The sequence below is a fragment of the Pocillopora verrucosa genome, chromosome 10 (genome assembly GCF_036669915.1).
Source record: "Pocillopora verrucosa isolate sample1 chromosome 10, ASM3666991v2, whole genome shotgun sequence".
Lineage (NCBI taxonomy): Eukaryota > Metazoa > Cnidaria > Anthozoa > Scleractinia > Pocilloporidae > Pocillopora > Pocillopora verrucosa.
In genome coordinates this window covers 5085651-5108251 of record NC_089321.1, presented here as the reverse complement: position 1 = coordinate 5108251, position 22601 = coordinate 5085651, and the positions used below count along the sequence as shown (strand labels likewise).

The 22601-nt window shown below is 38.6% G+C and overlaps 4 protein-coding genes across 7 annotated transcripts; 3 read left to right on the top strand and 1 right to left on the bottom strand.

The window, feature by feature from the left end:
- Positions 1-235: 235 nt before the first annotated feature.
- LOC131771364 (visual pigment-like receptor peropsin) lies at positions 236-2325 on the top strand. Of its 2 annotated transcripts, none has more exons than XM_066173276.1 (2): positions 236-414; positions 947-2325. In XM_066173276.1, exon 2 carries the CDS (start codon positions 959-961, stop codon positions 2069-2071), a length of 1113 nt encoding a protein of 370 aa, XP_066029373.1. In that variant the 5' UTR covers positions 236-414; positions 947-958; the 3' UTR covers positions 2072-2325. The 2 variants fall into 2 exon arrangements, with proteins under 2 accessions (XP_066029373.1, XP_058943127.2); XM_059087144.2 differs by having other exon boundaries at positions 236-601.
- A 3563-nt stretch (positions 2326-5888) lies between these two features.
- LOC131771382 (visual pigment-like receptor peropsin) lies at positions 5889-10475 on the top strand. Of its 3 annotated transcripts, none has more exons than XM_059087164.2 (2): positions 5889-5992; positions 9233-10475. In XM_059087164.2, the coding sequence occupies exon 2, from the start codon at positions 9245-9247 to the stop codon at positions 10346-10348; it is 1104 nt and encodes a 367-aa protein (XP_058943147.2). In that variant the 5' UTR covers positions 5889-5992; positions 9233-9244; the 3' UTR covers positions 10349-10475. The 3 variants fall into 3 exon arrangements, with proteins under 3 accessions (XP_058943147.2, XP_058943146.2, XP_058943145.2); XM_059087163.2 differs by lacking the exon at positions 5889-5992 and adding an exon at positions 7645-7728; XM_059087162.2 differs by lacking the exon at positions 5889-5992 and adding an exon at positions 9020-9158.
- Positions 10476-11717: 1242 nt separating this feature from the next.
- Positions 11718-16926, bottom strand: LOC131771346 (hyaluronidase-1). Its single transcript, XM_059087124.2, has 4 exons — positions 16598-16926; positions 15875-16023; positions 14859-15300; positions 11718-14057 (listed from the first exon to the last, which is right to left on the bottom strand). The coding sequence occupies exons 1-4, from the start codon at positions 16910-16912 to the stop codon at positions 13713-13715; spliced, it is 1251 nt and encodes a 416-aa protein (XP_058943107.2). The 5' UTR covers positions 16913-16926; the 3' UTR covers positions 11718-13712.
- Positions 16927-17016: 90 nt separating this feature from the next.
- LOC131771344 (dephospho-CoA kinase domain-containing protein) lies at positions 17017-21439 on the top strand. The gene is made up of 4 exons (XM_059087122.2): positions 17017-17223; positions 17955-18158; positions 19573-19660; positions 20669-21439. Exons 1-4 carry the CDS (start codon positions 17112-17114, stop codon positions 20955-20957), a joined length of 693 nt encoding a protein of 230 aa, XP_058943105.1. The 5' UTR covers positions 17017-17111; the 3' UTR covers positions 20958-21439.
- The last annotated feature ends 1162 nt before the right edge of the window (positions 21440-22601 follow it).

Sequence of the window (22601 nt, the reverse complement as noted above, 5' to 3'; positions counted from 1 at the left end):
ATGGCTATAGGGTTATCAACCGCCACTAAAGAATCATTACAGCCAATGACAATGCAAAGAAACTGACCAATCAGTTTTTGAAACTCGGCCAGAAGTAAGACTAAGGCTAGCATAAAACTTTACCACCTTGAGTTCTTCCCTTTTGATGTCATCATTGCTGTTTCACTATTGGCATAAATTGATCAAAGGCCAATGATTTTGACAGCTACCTGCAGAAAGTACTCTTTTTAAAACGGTTATGTAATACCTCCGGTATTCAGATTCCCGACAAATTAAGGAAATTCGATTATGCAACAACACATAATAGCAGGGGGTTTCAGTGATCTCAACCATAAGCGGCTGCTGACGGTTTTATAGGCGGTTGTGCTCTAGGCCGTAAGGCGAGACACAAACACACGGCCTAAACAGACTGCGGTAAGAGATCATATGAGTCGCGATAGACCCACGGTAACCGAATTTATCAAAACTCTTGCGGTAGGCATTATGCTTGGTCGTTCGTTTTGGGGAGATGAGTCAATCTGTAAAGTTCACTGAGTGGCATCTCAAAAGAGCAAACACTTATTTTCGTGGCCTTTTAACCTTTTTAGCAAAAGAAGAACAGGTAAACCATGAACATGTTTTTCTAGTAAGGATATATGCAAATCAGTTTCAAAAACGTCTGTTTACAAGAACATGCTATGGTAATTTATCAGAAGATTACGCCAGATATTTTTTTAATTCTTCAAAGCAACCATATTTGAAATAAGGTCTCCTCTTCCATAGTTAACATAAAAATTAAGATCTTTCTTACCACGTAACCGCCTTTCGTATATACATATTAATTCAAGATTTTGTTCGCTATTTCGATGGAGGGTCTTTGGGCAGCATTAAGTGTAAATATTGATAAACGCAAGACGAATATTTAGAGCAGTGAATTAATACTCCAAGTCTCTTCCTTCTTTTTTAGGTACGACACATCATGAGCCTTCCAACAGAAAAAGTGATACCTAATGTCAGAAATGGGACTGAGGATTCACAAGCAACAGAAGAACTTAGCGAACAGGTCTATTACGCAATTGCCAGCGTGTATGTTGTCCTCGCTGTAATAGCATTCATTTTTAATACTCTTGTGCTTGTTGTATTCATGAAGGACAGCTCCCTTCGCTCGCACTCAAACATTCTTATTCTTAGCATAGCTATTGGCGACTGGATACAAGCAGTGGTAGCATATCCTTTAGGGGTTGTTGGCATTTTATCAAAAAGTTGGCAAACGACCGGAACGACCTGTTCATGTTACGGCTTCATTGTGGCGTTTTTATCCTTTGGCACAATGCTACACCATGCCACTTTTGCCATCGAACGTGCCATTGTAATTAAGTTTTCTTTCTCATTTTCCATTGTCAACAAATTAAAATACATCATCGTTGGACTTTGGTTGTTTGCCCTAATTTGGAGCAGCTTGCCTCTGATTGGCTGGTCAGGGTATGCCCCTGAGGGAGGACGCTCGGTTTGCTCGATTGATTGGCAAAGTTCTGATCCAAGTGCTGTTGCTTACATTTGGTGCATCTTCGTTCTTTTCTTCTTAGCTCCTTTTATTACCATGGTTACCGCATACGGCTCTATCTACCGCAACGTGAAAAGAATGACTCAAACTGCGCATAATATTTGGGGAGAGTACGCTGCTCAAACTTTAGAAACTATTTTAGCAGAATCAAGAACCGCTCGAATGGCATGCATTATGTCATTTTGTTTCTTATTTGCATGGACACCGTATGCCGCTGTATCACTTTATGCCATCATACGAGCACCGGAGCCTGCCATATCTCCCTTGATGGCCACCTTACCTGCTCTTTTTGCTAAAACAGCCCCGTGTTATAACCCGCTTATTTACTTCTTGCTGTTTAAGAAATTCCGCTCCAGTCTCAGAAAAGTGCTGAGGCCATTACCAATCTGCAGGCGCTTTTTGAGACAAGAATCAAGTGGGGGAAATATGGAGGTGATTTCACGTTTAACAGCTTCTGATGATAAAGAGAACACCAGCAAGCCTAATGAAGTATTACCAAGACAGGTTCAAGATGCGGTCACCATCTGATGACACAAAAGAAAATCGCTTTTTGTCACCTTGTTTTTTCATCAGATCATATGATCAGAGGAAGCTTCCAGTGACCTTGAAAAAGGTTTGATGTCATAAAGCTGATGTTAATGATCAGTTGTATAGCCGTTATTTGGCAAACGGAAACCAAACAATGATTCATTCTCAAACGATACTGGCTTCCTGATACGATAAGTCTGGGAAACCAAAGGAATTTTTTATTTTTTTTTTTGACATGCCAAACCTGGTGCTTATTAGCGTTACTTTTCCGCTTCTTTTTTCATTACCTTTCAAAGTTAATTTTGCGATGTACGTCCCAAGGTATTGAGCAAAACCTGATATATATAAAAAGGTTGAAATATCATCAGACTAACCGTCTTTTTGGGAGTTCTTGGACCAATGTTCTCATGTGGACTGGAGCCAATAAATGAGAGTCAAGAACAAGTTTGAATTCCTCCTTAAAGAGATGCTTTCATTGCTCGGGCTGCCCGAATGAATTGTGGAAACTGATATTTTTTCGTGATTAGAGATCAATATCTCAAGTAGGCGAGACAACAAAAGAAAACTATAACTATCGACATGAGAAGATCCGTGAATAAGTGTATGTTATCCACCGGGCAGGAGGTCTGTTATGGGAGAAATTGCACAAGGACTCAGCGGAATGCCTAGCTTGAAACCAAGGGCACATTGGTCTCCCATAAGGACCGACCTAAACCATTAACTTTATCAATCATGTCTGCGGTTTTGCTTTTTCCTCCTTTGTTACGCATTTTTGGGACCGTGGTCCGTATTGTAAAGGTTGACCAGTTACAAGGATGCGATTAGCCTTTCAGAATCGAGAACTTAAGATTTCAACCCGCTGAAAAAAAAGAGATTTGTATCCATAAAACAGACATTTTATGTTTAATTTTTTGTTTTCTTCTGGCTTGTCTTTCAAGTCAGAGATAACTTAAACAAACACGAATGCAGAATTTACTCGCGTTTTATTTGAGGCCGCAGAAAGGCTTCAACCTCAGACGTAAAGATAAAACGAAAAAAACCCTTTCGCGAGATGGCGATAGACCTTCAAGCATGACGAGATTGGGACGTTCAGTGTGCGCGGTAAAGATGTCATGTTTTCCAAACAGAAGAAATTCTGGTATTTCATCAATGTCTAACTAGACAGAGGATAAAATATGGCCGCCGGTGAATGTGAATTATATAAAAGATGATATCAACACAAAATGATAAAAGTGCGTGCACAAGCGGACCTTTGATGTCCTGTTTATCATACGAATGTTGATCACAATTTTTTTAATAAAACAAATTTGAAATTACATCATTGCAGTTTCGTAATAGTTTTACTTCCTAAGTCCGAGGGCAATTACGAGAAAACAAAAGCGTACGCGGTCCATCTGATGAAATCATTTTACCAGAGCATAACTGAAGTGTACTCGTGTAATGGCGTCTCCCTCAGAAAATTATTCTTAGAATTAAGAATCTCGACAGTTACTGCCGTCCATCTCCCTACGTTTGCAAAGATAAGGAACAAGGAGTACTGAGGCTATAAAAATGTATAACACGGAACATCGTGCATCTATTTCTTAAGAACATCATTTTCTGTGCCAACGCTGTTTAATTTCTTCAGCTTCATCACTTATCATCAGGCTAGACTTAAAGTAAATCTGGGTAAAAATCAGAACAATTTGGATCGGATCTTAGACGCAGAAAAGAACAAACTGGACTAATGAACCAGCGCGAGCCCTTGGAATTTGTATTTCTTACGACAAACAGAAAAACGGCAAAAAAAGTGTAACTAGAAAAATTTATAAGTTGTATATCAAGCTAGACATAACGAGAGAACGCAATCTTTTCCTCTTCAGGGAATGCCTTATTGTTTAAAGCTTGGCCATGGGAATCTCGCAAATTGTATACTCAGCGTCTTTGTTAGACATCAGTCCAGACAATATCTCTCGAAATAAGAGAGCCATTTTCAATTTCTATTTATAACATAGCTAGTAAATTGGTCTGATCAAATTCAATTGCGTGAGCGTGTTTCCTATTCCTATTGTACACGCTCATAACGTCAGCAAACAAATCCCTCGAGAAAAAAAAAATTGAAATTGTTATAAAACAATTGGTTCATGCGTCATATGAAGCACGTGCGAAGTTTGGAGGGCACTCAAGAAGCTGGAGTTGCTCGAAGCATAGCCGAGAGCAACTCTTACGCATCTTTCGTGCTCTCCAAACTTCCCGTGTTTTTCATATCTCGATGAACGCACGCTGATGTATGAACCAATTGTTAATTGGGATAAGAAACAAGACAACATAAAAAGAAATGTCGTGCACCAAGACTGTATGAGTGGGAGATTGCGGGCGCCGGATCCACATACTTAATTTAAATCTTTGCGTTTAGCCTGGATTTCAAGGTGTTTAATTGATATCCATTGTAACTCGAATGTTACAGAAACTTGGAAATCCATTGCAACCTACTTTTTTCCAAAAATACGGTGGACTAAACTTGCTTCTGTGATGTAGTTATGATTCCAGATTTCAAGAGAAAACAGATAAACCACCTTTTTATGAAGAATATTGGACAATTTTCAAGGAACTAAGGAACCTATACAACTGCGACAATGGTCATGATCTAATTCTTTCTAATAATAGTGAAGTTATTCTTGAAGGAAATAGCTTTTTCTCAAGAAATTGGACAGATAAAGGAGTGATCACTGTTCAAGATATCCTGGATGATAATAGAATTCCCTTAACCCTTTACACCCTAACATCATTATGCATATTCTCCACGCTGATCTCTATACATTCCCTGAGGTTCTGACGGGGAGAATTTGTTTAACAACTTGTTAAACAAGAGCTTCGTCAGTTGGCGATCATTTCTTTTATTTTCAGGACCTTTATGAGTGATTCTGGGATGATATTTTATGCTACCCACTCTTAGGGGTCAAAGGGTTATCACATGAAGACAAATTCAAGATCAAATCAAATTTTTAAAGTTATTTCAGTTTGTTTCGGCAGTTTCTAAACATCCATTACGTAAGGCTATAAAATTGAGCAGGCCAGAAAGCTCTACAGCTGTAAAAGCATCTTTAATTTTCTCAGCCCTGACTCATTCAATAAACTTTGATCTTTAACTTTCCCCTTTTCTGATGGTCCTCCCTATAGTTATGTAGGATTTGAGAGTAACGCGTTCGTATCAAAACTGGTTATCAAAATCCGTGTCAGGATTACTTGAAACAACGTACTTTTCATTGTTCAGATATGTTAAAACGTGGCTAAAGAACCGAACAGAACAACTGACGGATTAAAATTGATGAACCGTTACCAACGATTCTCACGTGACACTGAGAACCAATTGTAATACTAACAGTAGACGAACCAATCAGGTTACACGAACCATTCGTAAAGGTAAGGCTGGCAAAACTTGAGCTCGTCCCTTTTGATTTCATCATTGCCGTTTCATTATTGGCACAAAGTGATCATGGAAATGTCAATGGTTATGACAGCTGCATGCCCGTGGTAAGTGCTTCTTTCAGAAAGATATAATTCCTCCGGTATTAAAATTAACGACAAATTAAGGAAAAGCAACTATGCATCCTCATACAACAGCAGAGGTTTCAAAACTTTTTTCCGTAAGCGGCTGCCGATGGTATAATGGGAGGCTGTACCCTGAAATTGGCTGCAGGGTCAAACCCAAACATGAGAAACTGTCTGTTAGCTAAAGAGATGGCGGTAAGAAATCTTATGGACCCCAGTTGACCGCTGACTGCTTTTATTGAAACCCCCGCAAAAGGCGTTATGTTTAGTCGTAATTTTTTGAGAGATATTCTGTTAAGTTCAATGAGTGCCAGCACTAAATATTTGAGGCTTTCTAACCTTCAGGCGGAGCATAAGAAGACAAGTAGACCATCAACATGAATACAGGGGGTAAGTTTCTAAAGAAACTGTGGTGGTGCGTCGGTAGGAGAGTATAAAAGGGTAATTTAGTATTATCAGTTGGGTTCATAACGTAAATTAGCCACCGAGAAGAGTTTAGAAACTGTCGTTTCGAGCGTTGGCCCTTTGTCAGAGCGATTGGAGGAGTTGTGGGTTGTTTGTGTGTTTATATGCAGAAAATGAAGCTACGCTATTGGTGGGAATATGGTGACGAGAAAACAAGAATAAGTTGGTAAATAGAATAAGAGAGATGATAGGCTCGGTAAAGAAATAGGGAAAGATGTAAGATCTTAGCGTGCGGAATGTAGTCAATCATTCATTAGGGTGTCTTTTTTGTGTTGTTATTGTTCCTTGTCGTCTATTAGTGTATTTTCACCGGTTAGTTAGCTTCTGTTGTTTTCCTTATCACATACTTTCGTTTGTTATGTTTCTTTCGCAATTATTGGCGTCAATTACATTTTCAGTTAATCGTTTTCGCATGCATTAATTTTTAGTTTTTCGTACGTATATATACTTAGTTTTCTCTATTCAAGGCCTTTTCTTTTCGGTTGTCGCGCTAGTCGCAGTTCGCTTTCAAGTAGTTCCTTCATTCTTCATTTCGTCTTCGGATAGTGTTTTTTCGTCAAGCGCAGTTTTGCAGTAATCGTAACAATGTAAGTGTTGTCGTTTCAAGTCGGCTCAGTGTATTTCTTTCTTATCACCTTTACTTAATCAATTGTTGTAATTTTGTATTCATTTATTATTTTTAAGTTTCAACCTACATCGTTCACCGTCAATAAATCGTCTATTTTATCAGTAATTGTGGTGTTGAGAAGTTACGATTGCCGCAGTCACAAAAGATGTTTTTCGTCTTGTCACGAGCGTGGGGAAAAGATAAAATTCTGAGTCTCCATGAGGAAACCTCGTGGTGGACTCACGATTTTTTTCTATGTCCCACGCTCGCGACACGACGAAAATCACTTTTCTCTAAAATAAGTTAGCTGAATGAAAAGCACTCGTTGTTCACGTGGGAAGTAAGAGTGCCGATTTGAAAGATAAATTTTTGCTCTAGAGTTTTTCGGCTCTCCTAAATGTCTAGATATAGGGAAAGGCTGCAAACTGCCATATGCTAGAGTGGTTATAGACATTAAAGTGTTTAGCGACTGGTTTGCGGGATGCGTCCTTGTCAGAATGTGTTCTCGGAGTCGGTCACCTATAGTCGTTTTCCTGTTGCACCAATGTATAACTTTTTACAATACGTGAAAACTATGCAGTAGATGACATTAGCGCAAGTACACGTAAAATGATCGGTGATCTTAATGGATCTCTTGGGTCCAGACATTTTCTCTACGTTAAAAGTTCCAGGTTGGTTATTGATTTGAAATGAGCTTCTGACCAAAAAAGTTGGCTATGCTTTGTCGCGTTTAAATGAAATTAGTGCAGTTTGCGAAAAGATAATACTAGTTTCTGAATCGTTTTGGAGTAATTTAAAGTTTTTAAGAATAATAGATTTAACTGCGTGGTTGTGAGGGCGAAATGTGAGAGTGAATGGAATGCGATCAAAATTTTCCTTCTCAGCTGTTGTACTACTAGCTATCGATCAATTTGTTGGGCGAAGTGGCGGCCTGCCTGAACGACAGAAACAGGATAGCCACGTTTATCGAAAAACTGGCACATTGCCTCTGATTTTTCGGAAAAATCAGAGTCGTCACTGCGTAAACGACGAAGTCTGAGAAACTGTGAAAAAGGTATGGAATTCTTGCCGTGTGATGAATGCGAATATGAATACAGCAAGTAACTATGTAAATCTGTTGGTTTATAGTAAACACTGGTGCACAGACCGTTGCCCTCAGTTAAACTTTTGATGTTTATATAGTCGTCACTATATAAACGACGAAGTCTGAGAATCTGTGTAAAAGATATGGAATTCTTGACCTGTGATGGATGCGAAGATGAACACAAAAAGTAACAAGGTGAATCTTGGGCCTCGTTTTTCATTTTATTTACATATTTTGTCTACCTCGCGCACCTGACAAAATTCACGTGTGGAAGCTCTTTGTACCTCCGCCAATGTCATTTTACCTCATAGCTTGCTCTTCTACATGATGAAACAGAAAGACGACTAGCTGACCGATTCCGAGAACACCTTCACAATGTAGAAAGAAATGACATGGACGCATCCAAACCAGTCGCGAGACACTCTAATCTCTTATACTCGCCCACCGACGCAGCAACGCAGTTGATAGGTTGCCATGGCTATCCTGTTTCTGTCGTTCAAGTGGGCCACCACCGGGCCCAACAAATTGATCTATAGTCAGCACAACAAACGACTGAGAAGGGAAATACCGTTCGCGCTCCTCCGCCAATATCATCTACTGCATAGTTTGCTCTTAATGTAAAAGTTATGCATTGGTGAAACAGGAAGACAACTAAGTGACCGACCCGAGAACACCTTCGCGATGTAGAAAGAAATGACAAGGACGCATCCAAACCAGTCGCTAGACACTTTTATTTCCCTGAACATTCTCAGCAGCGCATGGCGGTTTGCGGCCTTTCCCTAACAACGAGCGCTTTTCATTCAATTAATTTATTGCTCTGCCATCTCTCTTATTCTAATTTGTTCTTGTTTTCTCGTCTCACCGATAGCGTAGCTCCATTTTCCGCATATAAACACACACACAACCCACGATTTCTCCAATCGCTATGACGAAGGGCTAACGCTCGAAACGTCAGTTTTTAGACTCTTAACGGTGGCCAAGTAACGTTATCAATTCACTGTGATAATACTAATTTACCCTGTTGACCATCGACATGTTAGTCTCGTTGGGATATATACAAATCAGTTTAAACAAACGTCTACACATATGAAGATGGTATGGTAATTTAAATTGTCAGAAGTTAGTCATATATATTTTATTTTTCATAGTTACCATATTTAAGTAAGATCTCCCTTAGCGTAGTTACCATTTGAATTAATATCTTTTTTGCATATTTAGAGCATTGAATTAGTTTTCCAAGTTTCTTCCTAATGTCACCATATTTCAATTAAGGCCTACTTTTTCAGAGTTACCAAATAGATGAAAATTCTTTCTTGCCACGGAATCCCCTTTCGAATATACACACGAATGCAAGATTTTGTTTGCCCTTTTCTTAGGAGGGTCTTTGGGCAGTATTAAGTGTAAGTATTGATGAACGCAAGACGAATATATGAAGCAGTGAATTTATACTTCAAGTTTCTGTCTTCCTTTCTAGGTACGACACATCATGAACCTTCCAACAGAAAAAGTGATACCTAATGTCAGAAATGGGACTGAGGATTCACAAGCAACAGAAGAACTTGGTGAACAGGTCTATTACGCAATTGCCAGCGTGTATGTTGTCCTCGCTGTAATAGCATTCATTTTTAATACTCTTGTGCTTTTTGTATTCACGAAGGACAGCTCCCTTCGCTCGCACTCAAACATTCTTATTCTTAGCATAGCTGTTGGCGACTGGATACAAGCAGTGGTAGCATATCCGTTGGGGGTTATTGGCATTTTATCAAAAAGTTGGCAAACTACTGGAACGACCTGTTCGTGTTACGGCTTCATTGTGACGTTTTTATCCTTTGGCACAATGCTACACCATGCCACTTTCGCCATCGAGCGCGCCATTGTAATTAAGTTTTCTTTCTCATTTTCCATTTTCAACAAGTTAAAATACATCATTGTTGGACTTTGGTTGTTTGCGCTAATCTGGAGCAGCTTGCCTCTGATTGGCTGGTCAGGGTATGCCCCTGAGGGAGGACGCTCGGTTTGCTCGATTGACTGGCAAAGTTCTGATCCAAGTGCTGTTGCTTACATTTGTTGCATCTTCGTTCTTTTCTTCTTAGCACCTTTTATTACCATGGTTGCCTCATACTGCTCTGTCTACCGCAACGTGAAAAGAATGACTCAAACTGCGCATAATATTTGGGGAGAGTGCGCTGCTTCAACTTTAGAAATGATTTTAGCAGAATCAAGAACCGCTCGAATGGCATGCATTATGTCATTTTGTTTCCTATTCGCATGGACACCGTATGCCGCTGTATCGCTTTATGCCATCATACGAGCACCGGAGCCTGCTATATCTCCCTTGGTGGCCACCTTACCTGCTCTTTTTGCTAAAACAGCCCCATGTTACAACCCACTTATTTACTTCTTACTGTTTAAGAAATTCCGCTCCAGTCTTAGAAGTTCATTACCACTATGCAAGCGGTTTTTGAGGAAAGATTCAAGTGGGGGCAAAATTGGGGCCATCTCATCTATAACAGCTTTTGATGACAAAGAGAACATCAGCAGGCCTGGGAAGGTTTTATCAAGAAGGATTCAATTTGTGGCCACCGTCTAACAGTACAGAAAAAAAGAGCTTTTTTTCTCCGCATTGTGTGAAAATGAATCAGAGGGACATTGCTGAGGCTTTCCAAAATATTTGATATCAGATAGAGGGTCTTAATTGGGTCAACCGATGGCCGTAAAACGGTAAAAAAAAAATTAGCGGTTAGGGGAAAAAAAATTGACAAATTTTCAACCATTAGTCGTAAAAAAAAAATTAAACGCATAAAAAGATTTCTGATGACCACAATTGAAAAATGTGAACCGTTAGCCGTAAATTGGCCAAAAAATTAACCGTTAGCCGTAAAAGCCATCACCTCATCGAGACCCTACAGAAGGCTGGTGGCACTTTCATAGTTTTTATTTCGTTGACAAAAACCAAGCAGCGATTTACTCTAACACAACACGTTCTTGCTGCGGAGATATAGCGTTTGGCGATAAAATTGTTTTCCCTCTGGCAAACCCAAGCACATTGGACTTTATGGGCGATACTTTTTGCCATGCCTTTCCCATAATATTGAACTAAACTTGAAATATAACTTGAACGTGATATCATCAGGCTAGCTATTCAAAATCTATTTAATGTCCCAAATACTTTCAGTGTTACCGAAGTAACTTGAACGTGATATCATCAGGCTAGCTATTCAAAATCTATTTAATGTCCCAAATACTTTCAGTGTTACCGAAGTAACACCCTAGAGATGTCTCACTTCTGTGTTGGTTCTTGAGAAGTTAAATATGGTTTGTGACATCAGTAAAGCGTCAATTTTGACTTTCTCGTCAGAGAAACTTTTGGTGCTCACGTTTCTCCCGAATTTAATGGTGAAAACTGAAATTTTTCTTTATAATAGATCAATGTCTCTCCCAAGTGGGGGAGGCAACAGAAGGAAGCTATAACTATTGACACGAGAAGATAAATAAAATAAATATATGTTATTTAATGGGCAGGGGGTCTATATGGGTAAAAGCAGTGCCTGAAGTCTCGGCCAAGAGCTGAACTAAAGACCAAGGGCTCTGAATTTCCCATAAGGACTGACTAAGACTGCCTAGTAACTCTTCTACTTTTCTGCCGATGTCGGTTTTTTCTCCTTTGCCACGAATTTTGCGGAAAGAATTTTGAACCGAGGTGCATAATTTAAAAAGCTGGTCGCAGCCGGTTACTAGTTCGCGATTAGCCAACGTAACCGGATCAAGGATAAAAGATTCCCGCCCGCTGAGAGGCTTCAGAAAAAAAAAAAAAAAATTCATATCTATAAACAGCCATGTAACTTTTTATTTATAGTGTATGCTTTAGTCACATGTTTTAAGTCTGAGACAATTAAAAACTGAAAAACACAAATACAGAGATTACCTGCATTTTAATTGAGATCGCAGAAAAGCTTTAACGTCCGACGTAAAGTAAAGCAAGAGAATTCAACAAATCTTTTCCTTCATCCTTAGTAATGTTAATAATTTTTCAACAAAAAAAAAATGATGACTGTTTAGTATGACGAAATTGCCATCTTCACACGTGATGATATAATTAATACGTTCGGTACACGCGGCGAAGATGACATGTTTTCCAAACAGAAGAAATTCTGGTATTTCAAAATATCTATTTAGAAATACGACTGATATCACATTGCCACCAGTGGATACGAATTTTATAAGCGATGATATCAACACGAAATGATAGAGTTGCGTGCACAAGTAGACATGTAATTTCCTGTTTATCATACGAGTGTTGATCACAATTGTTTCAATAAAATAAATTTCATTTGACCTGCGGATGAAAATCAAGTAAAGCAGGTGAACTGTGATTTTAGTAATTGCATGAAAGAAGGCTGAAAAAATTCAGGCCTCTACAGAATACAAAGCCGTGTTTCCCGCGCAGCTCTAGTTGAAGCTTGAATTATTTCATGCTTCTTTTCTACAGTTGCTGCAATTGCTTCTCACCTGCGAAAATTATTACTATACTTCATATATATGTTAATGAGGGATTTGAGAGGCAATTTTGGAACTCTTTTTAATTGCACCGAATGTAGATATTACCTGCTTGTCGAATGACCTTACCTCGCAGATTGCTACTTTAACTCTCGACACAAAAAAACCAATAATAAAAGAAGCTTGCGTTGAGAAAATGTTTCTTTTGCTTTAAAACAAAAAAAGCAACAACATCAGGAGGTTGAAGTCGACCATATTGTAATTCTGGTAAAGCTCTTCGGTAAGATACATGTGCAGATCTACAGAAACGGTCATAGCCGTGTATGTTTGGTCACGTAATCCTGCAAATTCAAATTAAACAAGTTTAGTCCGAGTGACATAATGAACTACTAACTAACCTCGCTCGCTCGAGTCGAACCGAAGAATATTGGCTCTCGGTCGTTTTGGTCAACAACCTCGGGCAAAAAATTTTCACTGCACGGCCCACGCGCTCAGCTAGTCAGAAGCTATTATTTTGCAACTGTCCATAGTCAGTGGTAGATATTTTATTTGAAGAGTCGCACGTGATGCAAGAAAAATGAAAGAACAATGTAGAAATCGTAAATAAATGTAGATTGAATTCTTATTTTCTTATTCTACAAAATTCTTATTATAGTCCATTTTTTTAAGTAACTCGACGCAGTTATGGATCTTTGTTACTATCATTATCATTTTTGTTTGTGCGCGGCCTGCAATATAAAAAGTACCTTGGCGATAAACTCTTCTCAACAAAACAGTTTTCGGGAATGCCTCTGTGGCATTAGAAGTTTAGTATAGCAAAATCACAATCACAGGCTTTCTTTCCATAAACACAACCGTTCTTTATTCTCCCACACCTTCTCTTGGGAAAAAAACACTCCCAAAAAAGCGACATGCATGACTTCACCATGTGCAGTGTCAGTCAAATTCAACTACGTTCTGGTGCGTTATGCCGTGAACGTTGCAAAAGTGAAATGTCCATGGGAAGACCATACTATAACCGTATCGGGCATTTAGATAACGCGCAAACTTTGGATTAAAAAATTATTTCGTTTCATGAAGCCGTCAATCATCTTGCGAACTCTGTCAATGGATGACCTGTTTGCGAATTCACTTAATAACACTTGAAGCGTAAAAGGGGGACTTGTCACTTAAACGAACGATAACTACGATTAATTATCGTATAGGACCAAGAGTTAACCTGCAAGTGCTTTCGTCTGAAAAGATCACTTATCAACAGAGTACCCCCGGCTTCCCCCACTTCCATCCTAACTTTTCTGATGGTCCGTCCCCACTAGTGTAGAATTTGAGAGTGAAAGCGTTCGTAGCAAAACTGGTCATCAAAATCAGCGCATGAGATTGCGTGAATACTGCTTAAAGATACTAAAATTTGTGCAAAATGAAATATAAAATATTCAGTGGTAAGTTCGAGTCGGGCTCTAATTTTGATGGTCACAGTTCGCCCCACTCCATCCATTGTAACATTTGCAGCTCTGAAATTTCCACTGATCTGTCAAATCCTTTGCAAATTCATGAAATGAGGAGTGAATACCCTCAACAGGTGTCAGCTGGAAGGTACACCTTCCATGGGAGTTGCAGAACTCTTGGCTGCAGGCTTGAGTGATTGTGGTGAGGTTTCTAATCACTGGTCCCAGAAAATTATCAATGTAGGTCTTAATCTCTAAACAGTCGGTTTTTGTCCTCTCTGTCAGATGGTCTCCCCATATAACAACGCCGGCGACTCCTTGCTCGGCTGACTGGCTAATTGTTGCCACAATATCGGCCTGTTGCACAAAGAAGATTGACAAGTAGACGTAGAACGCTTGAAAAATTTAGGCTTTGCTCATTTGAGCCTACGATTCAAACGGTCTGGCTCAGTTTTCGAGATCTATATTCATCACCCTTTTATGTGCTAACAATTTAGTGTATCGCATGAAATGGTGGGAGTGACTGGACAATAAACTTTCTTATATGTAAGCATTATCTCGATACTCGAATGAAATATTAAAGAATACACGTTATTCATCTTGTCTCGCTAACCGGGGTAAGTACGGCCGCCTGGCTAATGAAGTACAGGCTAATCCACTCTTCTCGCCCGTCACCTCATATGAAAACAGACAAATACATAAAATGCAACGAATTTAACCTGATGGAGTTTCGGTTGCGGCAAAATGCAAACAATCTTCCTATAACCCTACGTTTTAAGAGGTCTTTTTGCAATTTTCCAAATACCACTTTCATGCTCTTTCCACTGAACGAATCCTCACAATTTAAAAAGAACAAACTGGTATACTAAGGTAAGGGCACGATCTCGCATTTTTACAAAAATGCCGCATCGGTATTCACTCCAAAAGAAGCCAAAATAGGGAAGGCCAACGCCCCTTCGCTACTTCCCCTTTCTCCCTCCAGAAACGCCCTTAATGGAAAATAATATATTCCTCTACATAAGGTTACACTGGTAAAGACATTGAAACCACTTTCATCTTCTAGGTCCTCAACGTAATATTTTCACTTCTGAATGCGTGAGATCTTCGTTGGTAAGAGAAAAAAAAAAACAAGAACAACAAAAAAGGGGTATTACTCACCTCATTAAGATATAGCTGCGAATCTGGATAGGTTATGCGAACGTAAGGATAGACAGGAATGAAATGACCATCTAGTTTCTTTGAGTGTCTAAAGCCTTCCAATAATCTATACTTCACAAATAGCGTGTTATTTCGGGACTTGTCATTGTAAAGGTAAATTGAAGGAAACAATGCTGAACTAGACTCAAACATCCACCAGAGTTGATCGTTCATCTGCATAGTCTGTTTACTACAGGTGTAAGGTTTTGCGTCATTGTCGTTGTAACAATTTGGGAAGCCGTATAAACCCCAAGCAGACTTCGGACGAAGTTTTTGAGCGAGCAGTAAGGTGTCTTCAATAAACTGTTGAGCTGCAGTTTCAAATTCTACGCGGGCTATTTCTTCGATAAGACTGTCTGACCACAAAGGATGTCTTTCTTTGACCAACTCCATTGACTTATTTCTGCAAACAAAGCCTTAGTCAGAACAGCTACGAAGCTCGAGGAGAACTGTGAGCCTCTAGGAGCATATAGTGTCCAGGGACAAATCTACGAACACATTTTCGCGCTAATTGTAAAATTTTTACGATAAGCTTACAGTTTGCTCGTGGAATGTTTACTTTTCAGCTTTCTCTGGTACGACTTTACAAACAAGCAAACATTTTCCTTCTCGTGTAACAATAGCTAAATGTTCCTTCATCTTGAATTAAATTTGAAATGAACGCTTTCATCTAGTAGACGTAAGGTTTGAAAATTGAGGAATATCATTTGGAGTATCTCTTTGGATATTCCCCAGTTTTAGCTAGGGCATATTCGATTACGTGATGCATTTAGACTTATAACGCGCGAGCAAAAATATTTCATGGATTATAAGTACAAACACCAACAAAGAAACACACGAAAACAAATAAACATAACACGCATGCTTAGTTTGAAATTGAGTGGTAGTTATCCTTGTCTAGCTTAGCAGAACTTGTTGTAAGCCATTTTGTCATAACATCCCCCACGTTTACAAACAGTGATTATACAAACTCAAACCTGTAGATAGAAAGTTTATCCCAATTTCTGTCAAATATTGGTCTCCAGAACTCCCAATCAATTATGCCAAGGCCTTGAAAGTCTGGATCTTTTATCACTTCTGCAATGTCTTTTTCAACCATGGTGAGGTGTGCGGTCATGTTGGCCAGCTTAAAGAAGCAGAACGGTCTACTGAGAAATTTATCAAAACGTCCAGGGAAAGAGATTTATTTTTCAATATTAGCCACATCAAACATACAAGACTCTTTTTTGTATGCGCTACTGCGGTCAGGGGTGAAAAGGGGTCAGAGGTTTCCTTCCACGGGAAATTTTTGCATGTTTAGTACTCGGGAAACACAATTTTGAACACTCTGAGGCGAATTCGGCGTGTATTTACGTTTCAGCTCGTTCAGTCAAAAGTTCACCCTTTTGCATTAAAATATTGTGGGGCCTCGCGGAGGCTATTGTCAGTCATACATATATACCTGCAACGCTAAAATTTCTTTACCCCATTTTCGAATATACCAACCAGTCCGTAATTTGTAACTAGTATAGAGCTCACCGATAAAAGATGAGGGGAGGGAGGGAAGGGGGCTTCTCAGAGGGAGCATAGGAGCAAGAGTCTAACGGCGAAGTTACAACATACTTTTAAGCTTCCAGGCTCCAAGGTCGACGTCTACATATGACTCTGAATTAGATGTTATCCAGACAAAAAGTAATTTACTTTTGTAGCGATGAATTTACCTGTGGAAGGCCTCCATTCACTGCTTTCCCATTGCTATCATAATAAGGATACAAACCCAGCTGCGAGTTGTAAAATATCACGATATGCTCCCCACACCACGTTTGGTCAGGGTTGACTACGAAATCGAATGCACTAAAATCAAGAGTAACGTTCCATTTCGTTTTGCACAGCTCTGTCGGAGTATGCCAAACTGTGATAAAGGGCCTGTTCGGTAGAGGAGGTCCTTGAAAATGGCTGCATGTAGATTGTAACGTAGAGTGAAGATTGCTTGAAAGGATAATGACAAGAATAATTCCTCCTGTTGTGGACGCCATGTTGTTCTGTCACGCAGTACTGTCACGATATGATGCATGTGACTGTCACTTGACAACAGATAAACCCCTGGGGATGAGGGGTGACAAGTGACGGTAGTCGCAGCTCGCCCCAGTTGACCCCAAACAATTCAAATTTATTATGGCGAAATAAACACCAAACGAACAGGTACATGTAGCTAACTGTTGCTTGTTGGGAGCCATGTTTATCGTTGGCTTAACAGGTGGGATAGCGACTGGTAAAAGCACAGTTTCAAGCCTACTTAAAGATCTAGGATGTCCGGTCGTGGATGCAGACCACATTGCTCGGGAAGGTGAGATAATTGAAAGCATGCAATTTAATTCACTAAACATATAGTTTAAAACCATAATGGGAGAAAAGATGAGATAAATACATCTTATTAGACGTTTTGGTTTGTAGTATTTTTGAGTATTTTTACAAATTGTGCCGTATTTTGACGAGCCCGAGGACTGATCAAACAACAACTTTATGGGAGTATGTGCTGGGCAATTTAGTTGGTAATATTTCATTGTATAGCCTCCTTAATTCAAAGGTTTTTTTTTTAATTGAAATCTTCTCCCTCAATATCTTAATAACCTTGTTTTCTTGGTTGGTACAATGAGATGTAGAACTTGGTTTTTTCCTCTTGGTACATAACTTAGAGTATGGACCATGACCTTGGTTATGGGAATATACAGAGAAGGTATCGCCTTCACAAGCCCTCCTCATTCAGTTAAACCTTTAAACCCTAAGAGTGACTAACATCTTGTTTCTTCCAACAATATCACCTCTGAATCACACAGTAAGGTCATGAGAATTAAGGATATGGTCACCATGGAAGGAACCCTTTGATTGGCCAACAAATTCTCCTTGTCAACACCTAAGGAATGGTATAAAGAACAGTCTGGAGAGTATGCAAACTGATGTTAGGGTGTAAAGGGTTAAACCTTCTCATTATTTCACAACCTTGCATTCACACTTGATTTTACTTGTGAGTTCTTTTTTTCATGAGAAGGTAACAAACTTTTCTTCAACAATTTTTAGTTGTTGAGCCTCACAGGCCAGCATGGAAGGCTATAGTAAAGAACTTTGGAAGTGATATTTTACTTTCCAATGAGGAGATTGACAGGGAGAAACTTGGAAAAATCATTTTTGGAGACGATGCCAAAAGACGTATTCTGAACAAGTGCACTCATCCTGCTATTTATCGTTCAATTTTATGGACCTTGTTGAGGAATTTTTTTTCAGGTCTGTTTATTTTTTTACTTCTTGCAAGGTTGTTATTGAGTAATTTTGGGAGACCTGTTATTGTGGATCAAATAAGTTAAAACATTACTTGCATAAACACCAAAGATGTAAAATTCTACTTTGTTGTTGAAAGAACATGATTATACTTATGCTCAATGGTCAATGAGTGTTGGTCAATGAGTTTTAGCATAGATCTATATTTAACATCAGTACTTAATTATTAAGTACTAATGTTATGGGTGAAGCCTGCAAATTAATCTGAAAAATTTAGAAGCTACATGTACTTGCCATCAGCTCTGATTTATATTGCTCTTTCAGATTTGTTCTTTTACAACAATGACTTCCAGTAATTAGCCACCAATGTACAAGTTTTTTACAGAATTATGTTTTCCTAGATAGACATCTAAGAACTATGTGTATTTTGTTTTAGTTTAAAAACTTTGCTAGTTGTATGAGAGATATTGTTAGCCAATGGTTTGTTTGTAGGTCAGACATCAAAGGGTCTGGATTTAAATCAAGGCCACTGTGTCACTGACTCATAACCTCTGCTATTTCCCATACTTAACAAATAGAGAAGCCTTGATTGTGCTCTGTTCTGTTGTAAAGTGTGTAGGAAGCAGCTAGAGCATGAAAGAGGTGTAGTGAGAAACAAAGAGTATGTCTTCTGTTTCTCCGTACTTCTCTTGTTTAGAAATTTAACATTCAATCAATGAAAAAAGGCTTGAGAGAATTCCCAGAAAAGGTTGGACATAGTACAGTTTGGTAGATGGCCTGGCAGCTTTCGATCAGCTCTATGCTTTGTACTCTGATAGAGCATGCTCTTTCCACCAATGACAGCACATGTTAGATCCGAACTTTATTGTAAATGGAATTGGGTCAGCTGCAACATTATTGATTGTTTTGCACCACACAAACTGAGACTAACTGCATGTACACATAAGATAAAGTGTGACACTTGGCTTGCAAATGGACTCTTAATAGATGAATACAATAAAATGTCAGGTTTTTTTAAAGTTAGAGTTTCATAAGTCTTGTTAAACACTCATCAAAATTTTTTTTTAGGGGGGTACCCTGAAATTCAAGAATACACTGATGGCAAGATTCATTGCCTCTGTCTCAAGTACATGTTGTGTTACACTTGAAATGAGGGAATTCACTTTGAGTTATTTTTTCTGTTCACTTATTCTCCAGTCCATGACTGTCTACAGTGTGGACAATTTCCAGTTTATGTTTGAGCTGGCACTCCTACCCAGAAGAATGGACCTGAGACAACCACTAGAATCAGGCCCAATCATTGCTGTCCCTTTTAAATCCCATTTTTCACTATGTTTTCACAAAGGAAGTTAAGATGTCCTACAAAATTTGTATCCCAATATTGTACTTCTACTAAAAGTATTTCTCAAATTCTTTGTAGGGGAAAAGTTTGTAATACTTGATTTGCCACTTATGTTTGAGACTGGGATTGCCTTGTATCTGATGAAAGAAGTTGTTGTAGTGTACTGGTAAGTAATAATTACAATTATGCGGCATACACATAATTATTATGTGTATGCCGCATAATTGCATTTTAGTTTTCCTCCCTGATATTAGAGGCAGCTCAGCCCAATTTACTGAGTGGGAGGTCTGTATAAAGGGAAAAAAAATGCCTTGAATACAGCCCTCAGTCTTTAGCCTTAGGTTGTACTCATGACCAAGGGCAAAGGTTTTCAATACAGATGGACCAACACAGGTACAAAATACCTTGTCCTTTTTATCTGCTCATTTTTTTTTCCTGCTTGTTTGCTTTTTCCTGCTTTGCTCAGAAAAATTCTGGATTGGGGTCCATATTGTAAATAGCTGGTCAGGAGCATTTAAGTGCATGTTATTAGCCAAACAGATTGGAGAAATTAAGATTTTGGCCTACTACAATGCATCACAATAAAACAAAAATGAATTAACTGCTGGTGCAAATTGAATATAAAAGCATGTAGGAATTACATAGAATTTTGAATTGGGTCAGGAGCCCTTGGTCTTTGATTTCTGTGATTGGTTATTCATTGTGATTGGCATCAATAATACAATGTACATGATCAAATTGTCATAGAGGTTTTATCTGATATATTTAACCCCTAAAAAGTGTCAAGGATCTAATTTCTCTTCACAATTTCACCCCTGAATCACACATTAAGTTCACAGGAAATATTCACCATGAAAGACTAATTAAAGAAACTCTTGATTATTAAATAAATTCTCCTTGCCAGTGCCTTATAAAATGTATAGAGAACAGTATGGAGAATACACATACTGATGTTAGGGTGTGAAGGGTTACTCTAAGGCCAAGGAAATAGCAAACTCAGGTTTTCTTCCTTATAAGCTGTTTAATTTGATTATTTTGTTTTATTTCTCATAATCCTCCCCTCCAGCTGCATATTCCTTTGTGCAAGATCATAAATATTCACATCTTTGCATTAAGAGTTAAACATTTGTCTTAATTTCCCTATCACCTAGATTCTAATTTCTCTTCCCTCTAGTGACAAAGACACTCAACTGAAGCGTTTGATGGAAAGAAATAACTTCACACAAAATGATGCTGAACAGAGAATAAATGCTCAGATATCACTGGATGAAAAATGTCGTAGAGCATCTTATATCATTGACAATTCTTCCAACAGGGAGAATACTGAGACACAAGTGAAAAGACTCTATGAAAAATTGAACAAATCGTATGCATATCTACCTTTCCGTGGATTTGCTTTTTTACTACTTGGTTTGATCCTGTATTTTTTCAGTTTTTTAGTTAGTAAGTTACTGGTTGGCTGATAAAAATTATTTTCAGACAAAGGTGTTCCTCATCATCTAGACAATGTTATCAGTCAGACTAGATGTTCCTCGTTTTCTGAATTAGAAGGATTTTAGACAAGTTTGGTTGCTATTTAACTAGCTTGTGTATTCATTTGGTAGAAGTATCGTTAAATATAATGACATGAAATTTGTTTCTGGAAACAGTGATCCCATGGTTTCTCTTTTTCCCAAAGTTATGATTTCTAAAGGGAAAGATTATTTTGTCCTACTATGTATTGTTCATGGCTGCCCAGGTCTCACAGAGTTTCTTACTCGTCTTGCTTCAAGGTTCTTTCAATGTTTTTGTATAGAACATTATAGACCAGTTTCTGGTTCCCTGTTCCAAAATAACAATTCCTGGATTTCCATTCTCTATTTTTTATTTCTGGACTTCAACTTTCCGTATACGATGTATCAGATCTCTCTGCCGTGTGCAGATTAAAAGTCAATCAGAATTACAACCAGTGGTTAACTTGTGCTGGTTTGTTCTGAGCTGTTGTACTAATCGTTTTCTAGACTTGGTAGCAATCTGTGTAAGAATTTCAAATTGGAAATTGTGAGTATCTCTTACAATACTACTCTTTAGGTTCATTGCATCAGCTTGGTTATTAAACAAAAAAAAAATGCAAAATTTGTCACCGAACTAGCAACTTGAAGTTACTGTTTTCTAAGTTCATCTCAATGTCCTCTACATCTGTTAGGGTTTGTAGAAAAAGTTGAGAACCTGAAACTCCAGTAGAAAAGACACTTATTTTGAAGTTGCTGAAAGTGAATAACGTGCAAAGAGCTATATTTGTATTATTAAGGTTAAATCCCTCCTTCAGAGGCCGAAAAAATCGATTTTTCTTTTATTTGACTGAGCTGGACCTAACGTATTTTCAAATAATAGTTCATATATCAGGAAGGTGTCGTAATCTCGGACCTGGGCGAATTTATAGAGCATCTAGGGTGCGTTCCTTTGGGAGGATCCGGATTGGGATTTGTGATCCAATATCACACAGATCACGGTTAATGAAAGGAACGGAGTTTTAAGGTGCGTTCCTTTGGGAGAATTCGGATCAGGGTTTCTGATATATGGCGTTCCTTTCGAGCAAATTTATTTTCAGATCAGTGATCTATCTAATCCACTCTGGACAAGGATCAATCAGATCACTAGTCTGCGTGGGCTTAAGACGGATGAATGGATCTCTGATCCAACGCGTTCCTTTGGACGACGGATCCGAAATTAATAATTTTGCTCAGCGGTGCTCAATTTCTAACAAGTAGGTATTTCATGTATTGACCGGAAAGATTGTTGGGAATCGCTCCACAAATTCTGCGATAAAAACGAAATAAAATCGATTTTGTAATGTTAAATCGAGAGGCCACTGATCGCAGGCATTCAAGGTTCCCAAGTATCCATATCGTAATCAATACTTCTGTTTTAATTCCATCGTTTGATCAGTGATCCGATGAATCCTTGTCCAGAGTGGATTTGATAGATCACTGATCTGAAAATGGATTTGCTCGAAAGGAACGCCACAGACCAGAAATCCTGATCCGGATTCTCCCAAAGGAACGCACCCTTAGATTTGACCGATTTTCGTTAAATTTCGCCAAAACATTCTAGAAATAATGACAAAC